At 39.1% G+C, this 19,789-nt stretch overlaps 2 protein-coding genes across 2 annotated transcripts; both read left to right on the top strand.

Moving 5' to 3' along the window:
• The first annotated feature begins 2,369 nt into the window (after positions 1 to 2,369).
• On the top strand, positions 2,370 to 3,302 carry LOC113891822 (olfactory receptor 2A14-like). Its single transcript, XM_027540300.1, has one exon. The coding sequence runs from the start codon at positions 2,370 to 2,372 to the stop codon at positions 3,300 to 3,302; it is 933 nt and encodes a 310-aa protein (XP_027396101.1).
• Positions 3,303 to 17,605: 14,303 nt separating this feature from the next.
• On the top strand, positions 17,606 to 18,535 carry LOC113891821 (olfactory receptor 2A2-like). Its single transcript, XM_027540299.1, has one exon. The coding sequence runs from the start codon at positions 17,606 to 17,608 to the stop codon at positions 18,533 to 18,535; it is 930 nt and encodes a 309-aa protein (XP_027396100.1).
• The last annotated feature ends 1,254 nt before the right edge of the window (positions 18,536 to 19,789 follow it).

Below are 19,789 nucleotides of genomic sequence, written 5' to 3'. Positions count from 1 at the left end.
CGGGTCTTTTCCAGTGAATTATTTCTTTGCATCAAGGGCCACAGTAAAGACAAGCATATGAGACTTTTTCTGAAGTTCATTATATAATTTTCTGTTAATGCTTTTGTTCCTTGCTCTCCTTGATGACAGAAACTGCTTACTCAAAAAGAGTCTTAAAGATTTACAAAATATCCATAATTCTGGAAGTCTCAGGTATTAAGAGCTCCCTGAGCCTTCCTATTTAGCCTGAGTCTTAGACCTATTAATACTATATTTGATATGTTCCTAAAGTGCCAAATTCTATTCTGTCATTAAATTTGTACCATCCAGAAAATTAGACAGTTTCCCATTTTGTATCTGCTAATTAGAAATTTGATACATATCCTTTAACTATGCTCTGTTTGCACGAATTTTAAAATAAATCAATTAATAAAAGCTAAAAATATATCAGCTAAAAATTAGTTAATAACATTTGAGTGACTTGGTGAGATACTTACTGAGCATAATTTGCTGCCATTTCTTCAGAGATCCAGTAAAGTGTTGACCCTTTGGAATTAGTGTAATAGACCACCTCCTTCTAAAAGAAACACCAGATTCATGTGGGATGAGACACAGAACTCATAGGCAGAGGGCAAATGTCTTTGGAATTTGCAATTTCATGTCAGTGATCAATTATGTCAATATTTTTCTCCTGTGCAACTTCAAAACAGTTCTTTTCTCGTGCTCCTTTTCACATTTAGGTGGATGTTGAAGTAATTTTCAACTTGATTTGAAATCTTTTTCTACTTTGACTCAATGGAAGATCATATTTATCAGGACAATTCAGAAAAAATATCTCAGTAAACAAAAATGAGATTGAAATTTTTAATTTCCTCTTTCCTGTCATATGTTAACTATTTTTCAGTTAACGTAACATGGTGACTCATTTCCTCCATTTAAACCTTTAAGAATCTGCTCAGGTTTGACATTCCTGTTACAACTTCCTGAGTACTACTTTTGAATAAGCAAGAAAAATGTGTAACTTTGCTTCTGTATTACACAGCAGATTTTTTAAATGTCTTTTTTTGGTAATGCACATTTATTAAAAAACAAACAGTGACCATATAATATATTCAAAAGGTAAGTTCCCATATAATCCTACTCTCTAGAGATAATCAATGTAAAGAGTTTCGTGTTTCAATTACAGAGTTTTCCTTCATGTATGCAAATAGATCCCAAATACATTTATGTATGCTAAGTCGCTTCAGTCATGTCCGACTCTGTGTGACCCCATAGACTGCAGCCCACCAGGCTCCGCCGTCCCTGGAATTCTCCAGGCAAGAATACTGGAGTGGGTTGCCATTTCCTTCTCCAATGCATGAAAGAGAAAAGTGAAAGTGAAGTCGCTCAGTCGTGTCTGACTCTTAGCAACCCCATGGACTGCAGCCTACCAGGCTCCTCTGTCCATGGATTTTCCAGGCAAAAGTACTGGAGTGGGGTGCCATTGCCTTCTCCGCATGCTTTGACTTTATGTGGAAAAATTTTTATCGCAATAGAAAAGTCTATATTATCCTTTTAAATGGCTATATAATATTCTATTATAGAAATAACCAAATATTTAAATGCATTCCAACTTATAAATTTTGTGTCAGTTTGAAATTGTTTAAAATATCAGTAAGATAACAATGAATATTTACAGCCTCTTTGTCACTATGATTCAGGAATATTGGACTTTTTTTTTCTGTACCTAGAACTCAACAAATCCTTTTTGCTCAAGATTTTGCCTTTACTTATTCCTGTGCAAGGAACAATTTGTTTTAAGAAGTTATCAAATATTTCTAAGGACTTCACATCTGAAGCTAGTGGATATAAAAGCAAATGAGAAGTAAAGGGATATGTAAACCAAAGCAACATATAAAGAACAGGGGACCCTAATAACTTCATATCTTGGACCAAGAAGACAGGCAAGCCTAGAAAACAAAACACTCTCTTTTTAGAGATGGTTTGTCAGGGTTCTCTTTCTTCTAACTGCATTAATAATCAAGACTCATAGCCTTGAAGGGAAGCCAGAAAACTTGAATTCTCCCAAACTTTGTATGTGTGCATGCAAATGTGCATTCTGTTAGGTAGAGTATATAATAATACATCCTATTACATTTTATTATCTATAATAAATGTTACATATATATGTTATTATTTCTTTGATACAAGGATAACTTTTTCTGATAAATATGAGCACACAGAATTAGTTTTAACACTATATCTAACAATAAATTGTAGGAAATCCATCCAAAGTAATACATTTCCAAATGCTCACTTTGTTACACTCAGAAGGTATTTTGTGTCTTGATTTCCCTGCAGCTCTGACCTTCCTGTCCCAGAGGGCGGCTTCTCTGTCTCTACCCAGGAGCATGGGAGGCAATCAGACATGGATCACAGAAGTCACCCTCCTGGGATTCCAGGTCGATTCAGCACTGGAGTTTTTCCTCTTTGGACTTTTCTCTCTCTTCTACACCCTCACCCTTCTGGGGAATGGAGTCATCCTGGGGCTTATCTGCTTAGACTCAAGACTGCACACCCCCATGTACTTCTTTCTCTCACACTTGGCCATCATCGACATATCCTATGCCTCCAACAATGTCCCCAAGATGCTGGCAAATCTTGTGAGTCAGAAAAGAACCATCTCTTTTGTTCCCTGCATTATGCAGACATTTCTGTATCTAGCTTTTGCTCACACAGAGTGCTTGATTTTGGTGGTGATGTCCTATGACAGGTATGTGGCCATCTGCCACCCCCTCCATTATGTTATCACCATGAGCTGGAGAGTGTGCACTGTCTTGGCCATCACATCCTGGGTGTTAAGCTTCCTCTTGGCCCTGGTCCACTTAGTTCTCTTTCTGAGGCTGCCCTTCTGTGGGCCTCATGAAATCAACCACTTCTTCTGTGAAATCCTGTCTGTCCTCAAGCTGGCCTGTGCTGACACCTGGCTCAACCAAGTTGTCATCTTTTTGGCCTGTGTTTTTATCTTACTGGGGCCCCTCTGCCTGGTGCTGGGCTCCTATGTGTGCATCCTGGCCGCCATCCTGAGGATCCAGTCCGCTGAGGGCCGCAGGAAGGCCTTCTCCACCTGCTCCTCCCACCTCTGCGTGGTTGGGCTCTTCTTTGGCAGTGCCATCATCATGTACATGGCCCCCAAGTCCCGCCACCCTGAGGAGCAGCAGAAGGTCCTTTCCCTGTTCTACAGTCTTTTCAACCCCATGCTGAACCCGCTGATCTACAGCTTGAGGAGCAAAGAGGTCAAAGCTGCCTTTAGGAGAGTGCTGTGGAAGGCCAGGCTAATGTGAAGAATATCAAAGGGCAACATGCAGGAGGAACTTTGTTCCCTCTGCAATATGGTTAATGCACACTAAGTTCTTTAGTTGTGTCTGACTCTGTGCAACCCTATGGACTATAGTCTGCCAGTCTCCTCTGTCCATGAGATTCTCCAGGCAAGAATACTGGAATGGGTTGCAATGACTTCCTTCAGGGGATCTTCCCAATTCAGGGATCAAACCCGTCTCTTATGTCTCCTGCTTTGGCAGGTGGGTCTTTACCACTAGCGCCACCTGTTAAGCCCCTGAAATATGGTAGGGGCATTTTTTGCCTTTAGCTGTAATGCTACAATATTATAGCATATTATAGATCTAACTGGACTTCCCTTGTGGCTCAGCTGGTAAATCTGCCTGCAATGTGGAAGACCTGGGTTTGATCCCTGGGTTGGGAGATCTCCTGGAGAAGTGAAAGCCTACCCACTCCAGTATTCTGGCCTGGAGAAGTCCATGGACTATATATTCCATGGGGTTGCAAAGAGTCAGACATGACTGAATGACTTTCATTTACTTACTTACTTATAGACCTAATTGGCGCTTCTGAATTGTGGTGCTAGAGAAGACTCTTGGGAGTCCCCTGGACAGCAAGGAGATCAAACCAGTCAATTCTAAAGAAATCAACCTTGAATATTCATTGGGAGGACTGATGCTAAAGCTGAAGCTCCAATACTCTGGCCACCTGATGTGAAGAGCTGACTCACTAGAAAACACCCTGATGCTGGGAAAGATTGAAGGCAGGAGGAGGAGGGGGTTACAGAGAATGAGATGGTTGGATGGCATCATTGACTCAATGGACATGGGTTTGAGCAAGCTCTGGGAGTTGGTGATGGACAGGGAAGCCTGGTGTGTTGCAGTTCATGGGTTTGCATAGAGTCAGACATGACTTAGCCACTGAAAAACAACAACAATAGACCTAAACATATAATCAGAGACTATATAGACCTTAGAAAATAAAATAGATAACTATTCATGACCCTGGATAGGCATAGGTTCTTAGAGATGATCCAAAAAGTACAAGACATAAAATTTGAAAAATTGGTAAATATTGGATTTTTTGAAAATTAATTATTCTACTTGTCAAAGTCATGATTGAAAAAAAAAAGAAATACAAATTACAGACCATGTACTTTTTGAAAATGTTAGTCTGATCACAGGAGGGGACAAAGGAAAGGCTTAGACAAAAGCAAGGTTTATTATACATTTAGGTCGGGGACAGGAGACATGGCCCACCATGTGGGGTCACATGGGGGACACAGCTGGTGGTCAGGAGGCAGAAGACAGCATAAGGAGGAAGGTTAAACTACTGCCTTTATTGGCATTTCTGCAGGAAACCCTGAAGTAAGCGGTTTATATGAATAAGTTGGAGTTCTTATAATAGATAAATCTTAACCATGTAAAGAAGGAAATCAGGTAGACTGAATGCACAGGAGAATTCTCAAGGCAAGAATTCTCTAATATTTTGAACCCACGCTATCTTACTTTCAGTAATCTCATTTTAAGTCTTTCTGGCCTCTCTTCTTTCTTGAAATAACAAGTGCTATACAGTAGTATGCTTTATTGTTTTCTTGTTGCTTTCTTGGTTTTTCTCGGTTTGAAAATCAACATCCCCATTTCTGAATTGCATACAACTAAGTGCAGTTTTTCTCTCAGTTTTTAACAATTCCCTGGTATTAAAATATTCCCCTGACAAATTGATCTGCAATTTGATTTGAAATATCTTTCGCTATCTTCTCACAAAAAGAACTGGACATTTCTGACTTGCATTTGTCTTACTTAAAACATATATTAAAGAAGAAATATATGAAGTTATCTGAAAAAAGAAAGAATAGTTTTCAGTTGCAAACTTCATGCTCATGAAATGATGAATCTCTGATCTATAAGGCAAAATAAAAAAAAAAATTTTACCCCAAAGAAAACATTTTAAGTTAATGACTGTAGTGCTTTTCTTCATATAAGAAGATGCAAGAGTCTGGGCTCATTGTAATCATCCCTTGGTTTTGCATCTGAAGTATCTAGAGCCAGTATCTTGTTCTTCTCCATCCTGAGCTGCCCTCAGGACGCACCACCAGCTGTAGGGCTTGTGGCTAGTTGATGACAACATTTTTGGAGTTGTCTGACAGATTGCCTTTCTCAGGCTATAGTCCTCAGAAATGTCCCCACATAAAACAGAACTTGCACCATTTAGGTTGTATGTTTTTTAAGAGAGAGGCTCACAGCTGGAGGGTGATGTTGTCTCTTAACACAATTATGCCAGATGCACAAAAATGGGAAGTCATATGTTTGCCAACACCAACCCTACTTTTGGAATTTAACAAGGTCAGATGGAAGCATGCAATCCATGAGCACCATTGTACTGGCTGGTCTTATGATTTGAGATAAGATGTTGGTCTTGTGATATGATGATAAACTGGATCCATTGTTGGTGACTGAATGGAACTCTAGTTGTGTAGCAGTAACTTTTGATTCTCATTCTTCAGGTTGCTTCTATTAGAAAAGATTTCACTGGGAAGAAAATTTCTGAGACCCATTCTCCTTGTGGCCGTTAGACCATGTAACACAATTTTCAGCTGATCAATCACTGTGTTAACTATAAACCTTGATGATCAAATGCTTAGAAAGGTCCTTGGTTATAGTGGACAAAGTATATTAGTTTCATTCCTAGCAGACCACGGTATACTATGCACAGATACTCATCACCTCCATTTTTGTGGATGGAAAGCTGTTAAAACAGAAGAGGAGAGACAATGGGCTTCCGACAGGAATAAACTATAGACTTCACATGGCAGGTGTGAATTTCTTGAGAAATAGCCCCACCCTGAAAAGAGGAAAATTTTTGAAGGCCTTGAAGCATGTTCAGACTAAATTGCATTTAGGTAGGCTAGCAAGCCCTATATGGAGGACCCAATATTTTGGGGGTAGCAAAACATACTTGTAACTGTACTCATGTTATTAATACACAGTGATAACCACAGCATGGTGGATTGTCCCACAAAACCAAAGAATGGCTTTAAAAGAGAAAGGTGGCCATCTAGGCATCACCGAACATGCTGAATTCACTTTTAATGAGGTGTGACAGCCAGGTGAAAAAAATATATATATTTTTAACTAGAATGAGAAGATTAGAGGGAATTCTCTTCTAGGAAAAAAGTAAGGGATAAGAGTCAGCCTGGAAATAGAATGAGACCTTAGTGAAATGGATCAGACAGACTCAGCAAATATAGCTGGATACTGCTAGCACTCAGCCCTTACTCAAGACCTCTTGACAGTTTTGATCCAGATGGAGACTAAAGTAACCATGAGACAAAGCCCTTCCATTCTAGTTGCTGGAGCCAAAGGAACACAGTTATGGGGATCTTACAGACCTTGGAACTTAGTTCCTCTGGCAGTGTTTGTAATTTTCGCTGAAACATAATGAGTGTATGCTCAACTGTGAAGAGTAGATCAGAAGAAGGCATACCTGTAGTACAGTTAGTCTGAATATCACTGTGTCCTCCTCCTCATGGTGGGGCAGGCAGAGAAGCAGGCCCCACTATATAACAGCCTACAAAAGAAGCTAGCTTTAGTACAAGCCTCTAAATTGAGACAGGGTAACTGGCTTTGTCCCCTACTGACTTGGAACCCAGAAATAAGTGAGTCATGGCTAACTGTAATGACACTTGTCCATAATGCTAATCTGGTATATGGACAAGTGCCAGATCTGTTGGAGAGGCAAAGACCTCTGATTGTTACTGATAGGTTCTGAAATGAAAACTGAATTGTACCATGACAGTAATATGGTTTAGCACTGGCTGATTACTAAGATTCAAATATATATATGCTCAGATACTCAGACGTGTCTGGCTCTTTGTGACCCCATGGACTGTATCCCACCAGGCTCCTCTGTCCATGGGATTTTTTCAAGCAAGAATACTGGAGTGGGTTGCTATTTCCTTCTCCAGGGGATCTTCCCCACCCAGGGATCGAACCTGAGTCTCATGCATTGCAGGGAGATTCTTTACCAACTGAACCACCAGGGAAATCGCAAAGATTTGACTACCTTATATAAATAGGTAGTCATTGATATTGATACTGATGATCAAATGTATTGGGAGATTAGGTTAAAGCCACCTCAGAATCTAATACCAATGGAAAATGGCTGGCCTGAAGAAGAACTTTATTTAGCTAGCCATCAGCTCAATTCTATGCCAAATAATTTTGCATAAACTTATAAGCTCAAAGGGGAAAAAATAGTCAAAATAGTACAAAAATGTGAAAATGTGTATCATGACTTTATAGGATATGCATGTTCCTTTGAGGTTACTCTTATCCTACACTCATTCCTCCAAATGTTTGGCATTGTGAAATGAAATATTTCCTGCCATACTGGTAAACAAGAATGTCACAGTCATCAGCGATTTGGGGCCTTCAAATGTGAGTTTCTGAGCCCAGGGAGGAAACCCAAAAGGAAGAACAACACCTGCTTTATAACAGCCATCAGACTGTAGCCCCTCCCTACAGTGAGCCTTGAGGAAAGGAAGTTCAGGATGTGAAAACAGGATAGTGGCCCCAGATAGATTAGGTGCATATGAAAGAAATTATTTCAGTAAGCCCAGCTTCCATCTTCTCATACACAGAAAAGCACTAAATTCCCTGAGATATCTGGTTTTCTTTGATTAACAATCAAGCACTAATCTGGGTACTGCTGAGAAGGGATTTTACAAATCGATTGATGTGAAGCATGGAGGCTATCTTTTAGCACTGACAGTCAGATACAACTTAGTGACTAAACAACAAAAAATGGAAGTTATCCTGGGGCCTGCCCCAGTCAGGCAGAAAATGAAGAAGAACTTATGGCAGAAAGTGAAGAACTAAAGAGCCTCTTGATGAAAGTGAAAGAGGAGAGTGAAAAATTGGCTTCAAATTCAACATTCAGAAAACTAAGATCATGGCATCTGGTCCTATCACTTCATAGTGAATAGATGGGGAAACAATGGAAAAAGTGACAGATTTTATTTTGGGGGGCTCCAAAATCATGGCAGATGGTGAGTGCAGCCATAAAATTAAAAGATGCTTGCTCCTTGAAAGAGAAGTTATGATCAACCTAGACAGCATGTTAAAAAGCAGAGACATTACTTTGCCAACAAAGGTCCGTCTAGTCAAGGCTATGGTTTTTCCAGTGGTCATGTATGGATGTGAGAGTTGGACCATAAAGAAAGCTGAGTGCCAAAGAATTGAGGCTTTTGAACTGTAGTGTTAGAGAAGACTCTTGTGAGTCCCTTGGACTGCAAGGAGATCAAACCAGTCGATCCTAAAGGAAATCAGTCTTGAATATTCATTGGAAGAACTGATGTTGAAGCTGTAACTCCAATATTTTGGCCACCTGATGCGAAGAACTGACTCACTGGAAAAGACCCTAATGCTAGGAAAGATTGAAGGCAGGAAGAGAAGGGGACAACTGAAGATGAGATGGTTGGATGGCCTCACCAACTCAATGGGCATGAGTTTGAGTAGGCTCCAGGAGTTGGTGATGGACAGGGAAGCCTGGTGTGCTGCAGGCCATCGGGTCGCAAAGAGTCAGACATGACTGAGTGACTGAACTGAACTTAACTGAACTGACCCAATCAGGTGAGCCTTCTAACACTCATAGCTCAGTTGGTAAAGAATCTGCCTGCAATGCAGGAGACCTGAGTTCAATCCCTGCGTTGGGAAGATCCTCTGGAGAAGAAAAGGCTACCCACTCCAGTATTCTGGCCTGGAGAATTCCATGGACTATATAATCCATGGGGTCACAAAGAGACAGACAAGACTGAGCAACTTTCACTTCACTTCTAACAGCAGAGAGTTTTCTACAACTTTCAGCAGTGGAGGAAGTCAGGGAGCTCTGGTGTGAAGATGAATCTCACCTCATGCAAGGACTTCACATGAGGATTCCAGATCCAGCCACACCCTCGATTTCAGCCTGTGCAGAGAATCCACCCGACCAGGGCCAGGATGGCTGACCAACGGAAACTGTGAGACAGTAGGTATGTTATTTTAAGCCATTAAACTTGTGTTAATTTGTTGCAGCAGGAATAGAAAACAAAAACATTTTGGTATCAGATAAAATTCTTTATTTTCCAACTCTGGCCATTGCTAATCTATCATTTAGTTCAATCTTTTTGATTGGGCATCAAAAAAGTTTGGGCATAAAACATTTTGGTTGGGACCCCTTTGAACTCTTAAAAATTACTGATACAAACATTTATGTGGCTATCTTTGTTGATATATGTCATAATAGAAACTGAGAATTTGTTTAATATTTACTTTTAATTCATTTAGAACTATTTCTATTATATGATAATATACTGTATTTTTATGAAAAATATCTTTTACAGGACAAAAAAACAGTTAAAACAGTAGCTATATTTTACATTTTTGAAAAATGTCTAAATGTTTGGACATCTAGCTGTTATATCGTCTTCTACATTCTGTGTGTTGCACTATTATATGTCATGATGCTTCTGGGAAACTCTACTAACTGAGAGTGAAAAAGGCAAGAAGTGTCTAAATATTATTATAAAAATATTTTTGATCCCACAGACCCTTGGAAAAGTTCTCAGAGATTCCCACTTAAAGAATCAAAAACTTCCCTAAATAATTTATTTATCTAAGTATATATATAGTATATATTAATATATGCAATTATATTGATAATTTATATGTCTGTATATTATAATTTAACTTAAATTTATATTTAAACTTCAGTCTCCACATCAGTAAAAAGATAATGATGATATTAAACTATGTAGTTCCAGGTGGCAGTAGAGGTAAAGAATCTGTCTGCCAATGCAGGAGATGCAAGAGATGCAGGTTCGATCCCTGGGTCAAGAAGATCCCCTGGAGAAGGGAATGGTAACCCACTCCTGTAGTCTAGCCTGGAAAAATCACATGGACAGAGGGGCCTGCCAGGCTACACTCCATGAGGTTGCAAAGAATACACAGTCTGATATAAAGCATCTGGCACATTTTCTTAAAACATAAGAAGGGTTTTATAATTATTGCTTTTGGCTGTTAGAATCCTTCCTCATTAATATCTATTCACCAGTACAGCAGACAAAGACACATCTTGGCATGGAGGATCTGTTCTGTCTCAGGGCTGTCATAACAGACTCCATGGAAAGTCATCTCTCAACCATCTAAATGTATACTTTCATGGGGATTGTAGAGAAGCATACGTTCTTAAAACCAATCACTTGAAGGGAGTTGGCAATGTAATTTACGATATCTGTCTCAGGTTTATAACTCTAGATATATTGAAAATGTGTGTAGAGACAGTATGATGCTAGTGTCTGCTCCGACTGTTTTCTAGAATTTTTCCTCCATGGGCAATTCCACACAATCTTAGCTCTTCTGCAGAGGGAAATTTTAGGGATCCCTCCCCCACTCCCCCTTAGAGAGAAGATAAAAATATGTTGTATCTTATGATCCTTCTGGGAATTTGAATTCTCAATAGAAACTCCAGAATGTTTTTAATTCATCTGATTCTAAAATAAAACCTATGCCTCTTGGGGTTCTTTGAAGAACCTTAACAAGTCCAATAAGCAATCCATCCTGTGTCTGGAATTCAATCCTCTGACAGCTGCTGAGGGAGCAGGACTCTGAACCATTTCAGAGGTACTGTGCTCACCCTTGTGGGGTTTTATTCTAGGTCAAAGAAGATTCTTATGAGAAATCCAGAGCTAGCATCTCCTTGAGTAGAAGAGATTGATTTATGCTGGGAGGTGATTTCCAGTACAGGTAGGTGAGATAGGACAAGTCAGCAGCAGACACCACCATGGCTCTGGGCACAAGAACGACATCCCTGGGTGATCTTTCCTCCCATTCATATTGTGCATCTTAGGTAGGAAAATAGACACGCATGTCTCCCTCCCTGACCTTAGGAAATTTCTGCCTACTGAGCTGTGTGTGTGTGTTTAGCATCCCTCTCAAAATCACCTCCCAGTGTAACTGAGTGGTGGAGGTTCAAGCTGGCCCCACTCTCAATGAGAAGGGGCTCAGACAATGAGAGGCTCTATATCCAGGCATTGTCTCTGAAACAGCCAAATTAATAAAATGACTTTATGTATCAGCTGGGCTTCCCTGGTGGCTCAGATGGTAAAGACTCTGCTTGCAGTGCAGGAGACCTAGGTTCAATCCCTGGGTCGGGAAGATCCCCTGGAGAAGGGAATGGCTACCCACTCCAGTATTCTTGCCTGGAGAACTCCATGGACAGAGGAGCCTGGAGGGCTACAGTCCATGATATCACAAAGAGTCAAACACGACTGAGCAACTAACAAAGATATTGATGTCCAGGGAAGCCTCCCTTAGAAAATAAAATTCTAATAACAATTACAGCAAATCTTTTCTTTGCTGAAATAATGTAAGAAATACGTTTTCCATATATCTAATCTTTTTTAGAACCATCCTTAGGGTATCACCCTGTTGTGATGATTATCAGATTTGAAATCACAGTATTTTATATAAATAACTTTCCTGTCATAAAGAAGATAGATTGAGTTCCAACACTTCCAATGAGAGGTGGAGAAATAAATAAAATCCATAGATCATGAAACTTTCTAACTTATAGGACTGGCCCAGTAGACAGAATTACTCATACTGACCATGCAAACCTTTTCTTATCTGAGCTGTTATTGTTTTATTTACTGTACTGGAAAGGCAAAGATTTGGGCATCACTTTTCTGACATTTTCTTGCTTCTTCCAGTACAGTATCTGCTTAAGAGTTTTAATCTTTATTCGATTTTATTTTTATGCTGTTTAATTTTAACAGAAAAATGATAATAATGGTAATGAAAAGGAAAAATTTAAAAATTATTAATTCAGGCACAAAATTAGCTAGACCAAAAGGTGATAAACGTACATTCCTACTGAATAGTAATAGACTGAGTTACCTTCAACAAATATTATGGTTCTTCATGTTCAGAGAGTAAATGTGTGCTTGTTGCTGTTGTTTAGTTGCTAAGTCATGTCCAACTCTTTGGGACCCCATGAATTGCAGCACGCCAGGCTTCTCTGTCCTTCACTATCTCCCAGAGTTTGCTCAAACTTGTGTCCATTGAATCAGTGATACGATCCAACCATCTCATCCCCTGTTTCCCCCTTCTCCTTTGGCCCTCAATTTTCCCCAGCATCATGGTCTTTTTCAATGAGTCAGATCTTCACATTAGGTGGCCAAAGTATAGGAATTTCAGCTGTGTCTAAGAATTTCTCAGTAGAGATGTTGCTATCTCCATTTTATGTAATATAGTTATGGTCTTTCATTGTAGCAAAAATCAATGTCACAAACTTAATACCATTTACACAGAACCCCGCCCCCCCCAAAAGCAATCACATTTACGGAAATGAAGAAACTGTAATTTTGTCTCTGTTTCATTTGCCAGTAATCAGATCCTAACTATGAACTTTTCTAACAAAATAGAAGCCATGTGTTGGTCAATTGAAGGTGGCAATAGAAGATATTAGAAATATGCATTTTTGAATTAAAATGAAAATCATCCATTTAACAAACATTTCCTGAGCTTGCTTCACCTAGAATCATATTAGTTATTATGAGACATAAAAATGTACATGACATATTCAGTTCAATTCAGTCACTCAATTGTGTCTGACTCTCTACAACCCCATGGACTACAGCACACCAGGCTTCCCTGTCCATCACCAACTCCCAGAGCTTACTCAAACTCATGTGCATTGAGTCGGTGATGCCATCCAACCATCTCATCCTCTGTCGTCCCCTTCTCCTCCTGCCCCCAATCCCTCCCAGCATCAGGGTCTTTTCCAATGAGTCAACTCTTCGCATGAGGTGGCCCAAGTACTGGAGTTTCAGCTTTAGCATCATTCCTTCCAAAGAAATCCCAGGGCTGATCTCCTTCAGAATGGACTGGTTGGATCTCCTTGCAGTCCAAGGGACTCTCAAGAGTCTTCTCCAACACCACAGTTCAAAAGCATCAATTCTTCAGAGCTCAGCTTTCTTTATAGTCCAGCTCTCACATCCGTACATGACTACTGGAAAAACCATAGCCTTGACTAGATGGACATTTGTTGACAAAGTAATGTCTCTGCTTTTTAATATGCTGTCTAGCTTATTAAACTAGTCAAACTAGTTATAACTAGTCATTAAACTGGTCATAACTTTCCTTCCAAGGAGTAAGCGTCTTTTAATTTCATGGCTGCAATCACCAACTGCAGTGATTTTGGAGCCCCCCAAAATAAAGTCAGCCACTGTTTCCACTGTTTCCCCATCTATTTGCCATGAAGTGATGGGGTTGAAGATATAACTCCTTTAACTTTCACTGTTGACAAAGCCTACACATTTAACAGGTGCCTGAGGAGTCTCCTCATATGAATCTACTCAAATCTCAACAGTAGAAAATAACCCTTTTATATGTCGTCTGAATACTAGCCTTAAAATGGGGTTAGAGACTGAATGACTAAATTCATCCTATACTTATAAGCATTAAAAAAAATGTGTGAACTAAAATAATATCCACCATTTTAAGAGACAACTCATAATTACTTGGAGGGAATATATTGTCTTCTCTATTGACTTTTACTGTAAGCCATGTGTGATAAAATGCCATTATATTTTTGCAACATTTTAACAAGGTATGGTATTAATTGTATGAAAGTAATGTTAACTCCAAAAAATAATGTTAACCCCAAAATCACTGCGAATGGTGACTGCAACCATGAAATCAGAAGACGATTACTTCTTGGCAGGAAAGCAATGACAAACCTAGACAGTGTGTTGAAAAACAGAGACATTACTCTGCTAACAAAGCTGTATCGTTAGGCTGTGGTATTACCAATGGTCACCGACCACTGTGAGAGCCGCACTGTGAAGAAGGCAGACCACCAAAGAATTGATGCCTTCGAACTGTGGTGCTGGAGAACTCCTGAAAGTCCCTTAAGACAGCAAGGATATCAAACCAGTCAATCTTAAGGGAGATCAACCCTAAATATTCACTGGAAGGACTGATGCTGAAGGTGAAGCTCCAGTATTTTGGTCATCTGATGGGAACAGACAATCTTTGGAAAAGTCCCTGATGCTGGGAAAGATTGAGGGCAGAAAGGAAGAGGGCGTCAGAGAATGAGATGGCTGGACGGCATCACCGATAAAGTGAACATGAACTTGGGAGATGCTGAGGGACAGGGAGGCCTGGTGTGCTGCAGTTCATGGGGTTGCAAAGAGTCAGACATGACTGAGTGACTGAGCAACAACAACTTGTAATTATTTAACATGTATAAGCAAAAATCTTTCTTTTACTGTAATGAATCAAATAATTACCGTTGCCATCACATAGGAGAAACAGGAATCTCTCTCAAGTTAGAAACTGGAATTGAGAAGAAAACACTAGGTTAGATACAACATGAGAAATCTGTGTTTCTTGTTCTTAATAATATAGATGTAAAGCTATCCAGGACGGAAATATGAAGAGTGGTATCAGGGCAGTTTGTTTCATGTGGAACCTGGAGAGTAAAAACACAAATGAAAGTGTTATAACTTATGAACTTAATTAGGAGATAAAATATTAAAACATTTTTATTCAAGGAAACAGTATGCAGCCATTCAAAGTATGTTACAGAGAAATATTTAGACATGGAAAATCATTCCTGATGTTTATAAGTGAAATAAATAGGTAACTAACAACACTGACACACATATATATACGTATACATATAAATGGATGTACAGTAAAATGGTGTGACTATGTATACAGAACATTAACAATGATCATCTATGGTTGTATGTTTTAGAGTACTACCTCTTCAGTCTTTTAAATACAGTTTCACGATGTTTTCCTAAGAAGCTTTTGAAACAATGTCAAAAACTCATGCAAGGTAGGTACGACATTATTCACACCAGGAACCACACTCTTAATATGTTCAAAAATCTGTGGTTTTTTTGAATAGAAATAAAAGCAAGAAAATCGTATAAACATTGTCATTAACAGGCTACTAGTTACAAATACAGGGCTTACCAGGTGGTGCTAGTGGTAAAGAACCAGCTTGCCAATGCAGGAAATATAAGAGACTCAGGGTCAATACCTGGGTGGGGAAAATCCCCTGGAGGAGGGCATGGCAACCCACTCCAGTATTATTGCCTGGAGAATCACACAGACAGGGGAACCTTGTGGGCTACAATCCATAGGATCACAAAAAACATGACTAAAGTAACTTAGCACACATGCAGTTACAAATATATATATATTAACTTAAAAAAGTACTGAATAATATCAAGACCATTTTCTTCAAAACTATTATTCAATTTAGTGAAATTGATTTGAGAGCATAAGGGAAGACAGGTAAGATATATTTTCAAAGTAATTAAAAGAATCAGTTATTCCCTATAACAATTTGTGCACATTCCCAAATTAAATGTTGATTCTTTTCAATGAGGACATAAAAATCTGGCAAATATCATGATAAAAGTAAAAATTATTAAAATTCAGATACTGCTTTATATGATTTGTTTTTACTAAAAGTAATCAGATCTCTTTGGAGAAATGACTGTGTCCATGGCTGAAGTGGAAAATGTAATAAAACAGCTTGAAACGTCTTATCAGAAGTAAGAAAGTACTCAAAAATTATGGGAACACATTAAAATGCCAAAGGAGTGAACTTTGAGGTTCATATCTAGAACAGTTAAGGATGTAATGATAAATAAATAGTTGTAATCCATTGATAAAAAAAATCATGAGTCCATATTGACAGACAAAACAGAGAGAGAGAAGAGACAGATACAGATGCACTTGTTGTTGTTCAGTTGCTCAGTCATGTCAGACTCATTGTGACCCCAGGGATTGCAGCACACCAGACTTCCCTGTCCTTCACCACCTCCCGGAGCTTACTCAAACTCATGTCCATTGAGTCAGTGATGCCATCCAATCATCTCTTCCTCTGTTGTCCCCTTCTCCTCCTGCCTTCAATCTTTGCTAGCATCAGGGTCTCTCTGATGAGTTAGCTCTTCACATCAGGAGGCCAAAGTATTGAAGCTTCAGGTTCAACATCAGTCCTTCCAATGAATATTCAGATTTATTTCTGTTAGGAGTGACTGGTTTGATCTCCTTGCTGTCCAAGGGACTCTCAAGAGTGTTCTCCAGCACCACAGTTCAAAAGCATCAGTTCTTCAGTGCTCAGCCTTCTTTATGGTTCAACTCTCACATCCATACATGACTACTGGAAAAACCATAGCTTTGACAACGTGAACCTTTGTTGGCAAAGTAATGCCTCTGCTTTTTAATATGCTGTCTAGGTTTGTCATAGCTTTTCTTCCAAGGAGCAAGTGACTCATAGAGACAGATAGATAGATATAGGACTTTTCCATATACTAAACTTGAGAACCCATATATATAAAAGCAATGAATGAGTTGGAATGCCACATTTTGTAAACATCATTACTAATAATTGAATCAGGCAAGTAATCGATAGATGCTCAAATGAGTTGCTGAAAGCTTTATGAGGAACAGAATATTTACATATTAATTTTAATGGATGCTCCATTAAATTACATTAGGGGAAAAAAAGAATGATTTTATAATGGAGATGGTTGTGATGAATCATCTTTACCAAGTGATCTGAGTTAGTGTCACCAACAATGGGACAAGTTAATATCGTGCACCTACTCAGGGATGTTTTTCCTGAAGAGGGTGAATAATCTGAATCAAAAATGGGGAATTTTGTATCATTCCATTTGAGGAACACTCTACTAAAGAAGTACTCTTATTCCCTTAAAATATATCAGTGTCATGAAACCCAAAGAAAGATTGAGTATTCCAAATGAAGGAAAACTAAAGAGTGGGAGGACTAGCGAGAGAAAACTATGAATTAAAAAATCATGTTAATATGAAATTGCCTGATTTTAATAATTGTATTGTGGTTAAGTTAAATAAGTATCTTTGCTCTTGGAGAAATAAATGAGGAATTTAAGGTAAATATGCATCATGTCTCCAATGTAAACTGAAGGGGTTCAGAAAGAAAGAACATGTTATATATGGAAAGAAAAAGAGAATAAAAAGGCAAATATAAAAGAAATATTAAAATTCATTGTATCTGGGTTTTTGTATATGGGAGTTCTTTGTACAGTTCTTAACGCTTTTCTATCTTTAAATATGTCTCATATTCATCGATTTTGAGGAGTACGTAGGACAAGGACTCAACCTTTGTCTGAGCTCATTTTGAGATGAGTAACTCCAATTTCCTTGATCCTCCACCTCTAACTCCTCTTATCACATTTCATTCCTTGACAAGCTGTCATTAAGGAATGGAAAGTAACCAGTCATGGGTCACAGAATTCATCTTGGTAGGCTTCCATCTCAGCGCAAAGATGGAAAAGCTTCTCTTCTGGATCTTCTCCCTGTTTTACATCTTCAGTCTGCTGGCAAATGGCATGATCTTGGGACTCATCTGTCTGGACCTGAGACTGCACACCCCCATGTACTTCTTCCTCTCACATCTGGCCATCATCGACATGTCCTATGCTTCCAACAATGTCCCCAAAATGATGGCAAACTTAGCAAACAAGAATAGAACCATCTCCTTTGTCCCATGCATACTGCAGACTTTTTTGTATTTGGGGTTTGCTGCTACGGAGTGCCTGATTTTGATGGTGATGTCCTACGATAGGTTTGTGGCGATCTGTCATCCCCTCCAGTACACTGTCATCATGAACTGGAGAGCTTGCAGGGTCCTGGCTACCACTTCCTGGGCATGTGGATTTATTCTGGCTCTGGCCCATGCAGTTCTCCTCCTAAGATTGCCCTTCTGTGGGCCTTGGGAAGTGAAACACCTCTTTTGTGAAATTCTGTCTGTCCTCAAGCTGGCCTGTGTTGACACATGGATCAACCAAGTGGTCCTCCTTGCTGCTTCTGTATTTGTCTTAGTTGGGCCCCTGTGCTTAATGCTAGTCTCTTACATACGTATCCTCTGCGCTGTCCTGAAGATCCAGTCAAAGGAGGGCCGCAGAAAGGCTTTCTCCATCTGCTCCTCCCACCTCTGTGTGGTTGGACTCTTCTTTGGCATAGCCATTTTGGTTTATATGGTGCCAGACTCCAATCAACGAGAAGAGGAGGAGAAAATACTGTCCCTGTTTCACAGTCTCTTTAATCCATTGCTGAACCCTCTCATTTACAGCCTGAGGAATGCTCAGGTGAAGGGTGCCTTGTACAGAGCTCTGCAGAAGAGGTCTGTGTGAGGGGTACATACAGTGTTGTTTGGGGATTTTCTTTTAAAATGTGTGGTTTGCTGAGAGAAAAACTCAGAAAAATTTCCCAATGAGAAATTTGATATGAATATGGTAATTGTCCAAATTCTATAAGGCAAAGACACTTGGAAATGAGCATCTTTTGTCCCTTTGTCTTTCAGTTCAGTTCAGTTCAGTTGCTCAGTCGTGTCTGACTCTTTGCAACTCCATGAATCGCAGCACGCCAGGCTTCCCTGTCCATCACCAACTCCCGGAGTTTACCCAAACTCACGTCCATTGAGTCAGTGATGCCATCCAGCCATCTCATCCTCTGTCATCCCCTTCTCCTCCTGCCCCTAATCCCTCCCAGCATCAGGGTCTTTTCCAATGAGTCAACTCTTTGCATGAGGTGGCCAAAGTACTGGAGTTTCAGCTTCAGCATCAGTCCTTCCAATGAACACCCAGGACTGATCTCCTTTAGGATGGACTGGTTGAACCACCCTTTGTCTTTAGCAACAGCTAAATTATCAGATTATTTAGTCTTTCTTAAAAAATACTGAACTCTATCTTTTAAAACTAGGAATATTAATGAATGAAGAGAAAATGTAGGAAAATTACATTCTTATCTTTTTCTGGCTTATGTACTTAGACTTACATGACTTCTTATTACCTTCTAGTAGCTGGACACAGTACAGTAAAATTATGTCATAAGAGAAATCCTCCAAAGTAGAGTTGAAATTTCAATACAGAAAATACTGAAGTTAAATTATTCTACCTTACCAATTTTAAGGCCAATGGATGAAGCAAGAGTTTAGATAATCTCTAAATTCCTTGTGGAATAATTTAGAAGTAAAGAGAAAAAGTTAGAGAAAGTATTAGTTCAACGAGAAACTATGTAAATGTAAACAAACATATAAAAGTTTAGGATTTGATCAAATGAAGAAAATTCATTAGTAATGTTCAAATTATACCGGAGGTATGGGTTTTGAGTACTGCTCAAACTTTATATTTACTCTTATATTATGATGATTTCTAATAAGACAAGATTTAATCAATTGAAGTTCCTGAAATTTTCATCACCAATATTTTTGTAATTTTAACCAACCTGTCTGAAGATGGTTTAGGGTGGCACCAAGCAGAATGAGACAACTATGATATAACTGACATTATTTCTCATTCATGGTGGCAAAAGTTTCATGGACTTATGAAAACAGATTAAACAACTGTCTCCATGATGCTGATGGAAATTATTACGATTGGATGTTT

Source organism: Bos indicus x Bos taurus, chromosome 4, assembly GCF_003369695.1.
Source record: "Bos indicus x Bos taurus breed Angus x Brahman F1 hybrid chromosome 4, Bos_hybrid_MaternalHap_v2.0, whole genome shotgun sequence".
Taxonomy (NCBI): domain Eukaryota; kingdom Metazoa; phylum Chordata; class Mammalia; order Artiodactyla; family Bovidae; genus Bos; species Bos indicus x Bos taurus.
Note: the sequence above shows the minus strand (reverse complement) of the source record. Positions and strands in the feature narration are given on the sequence as shown.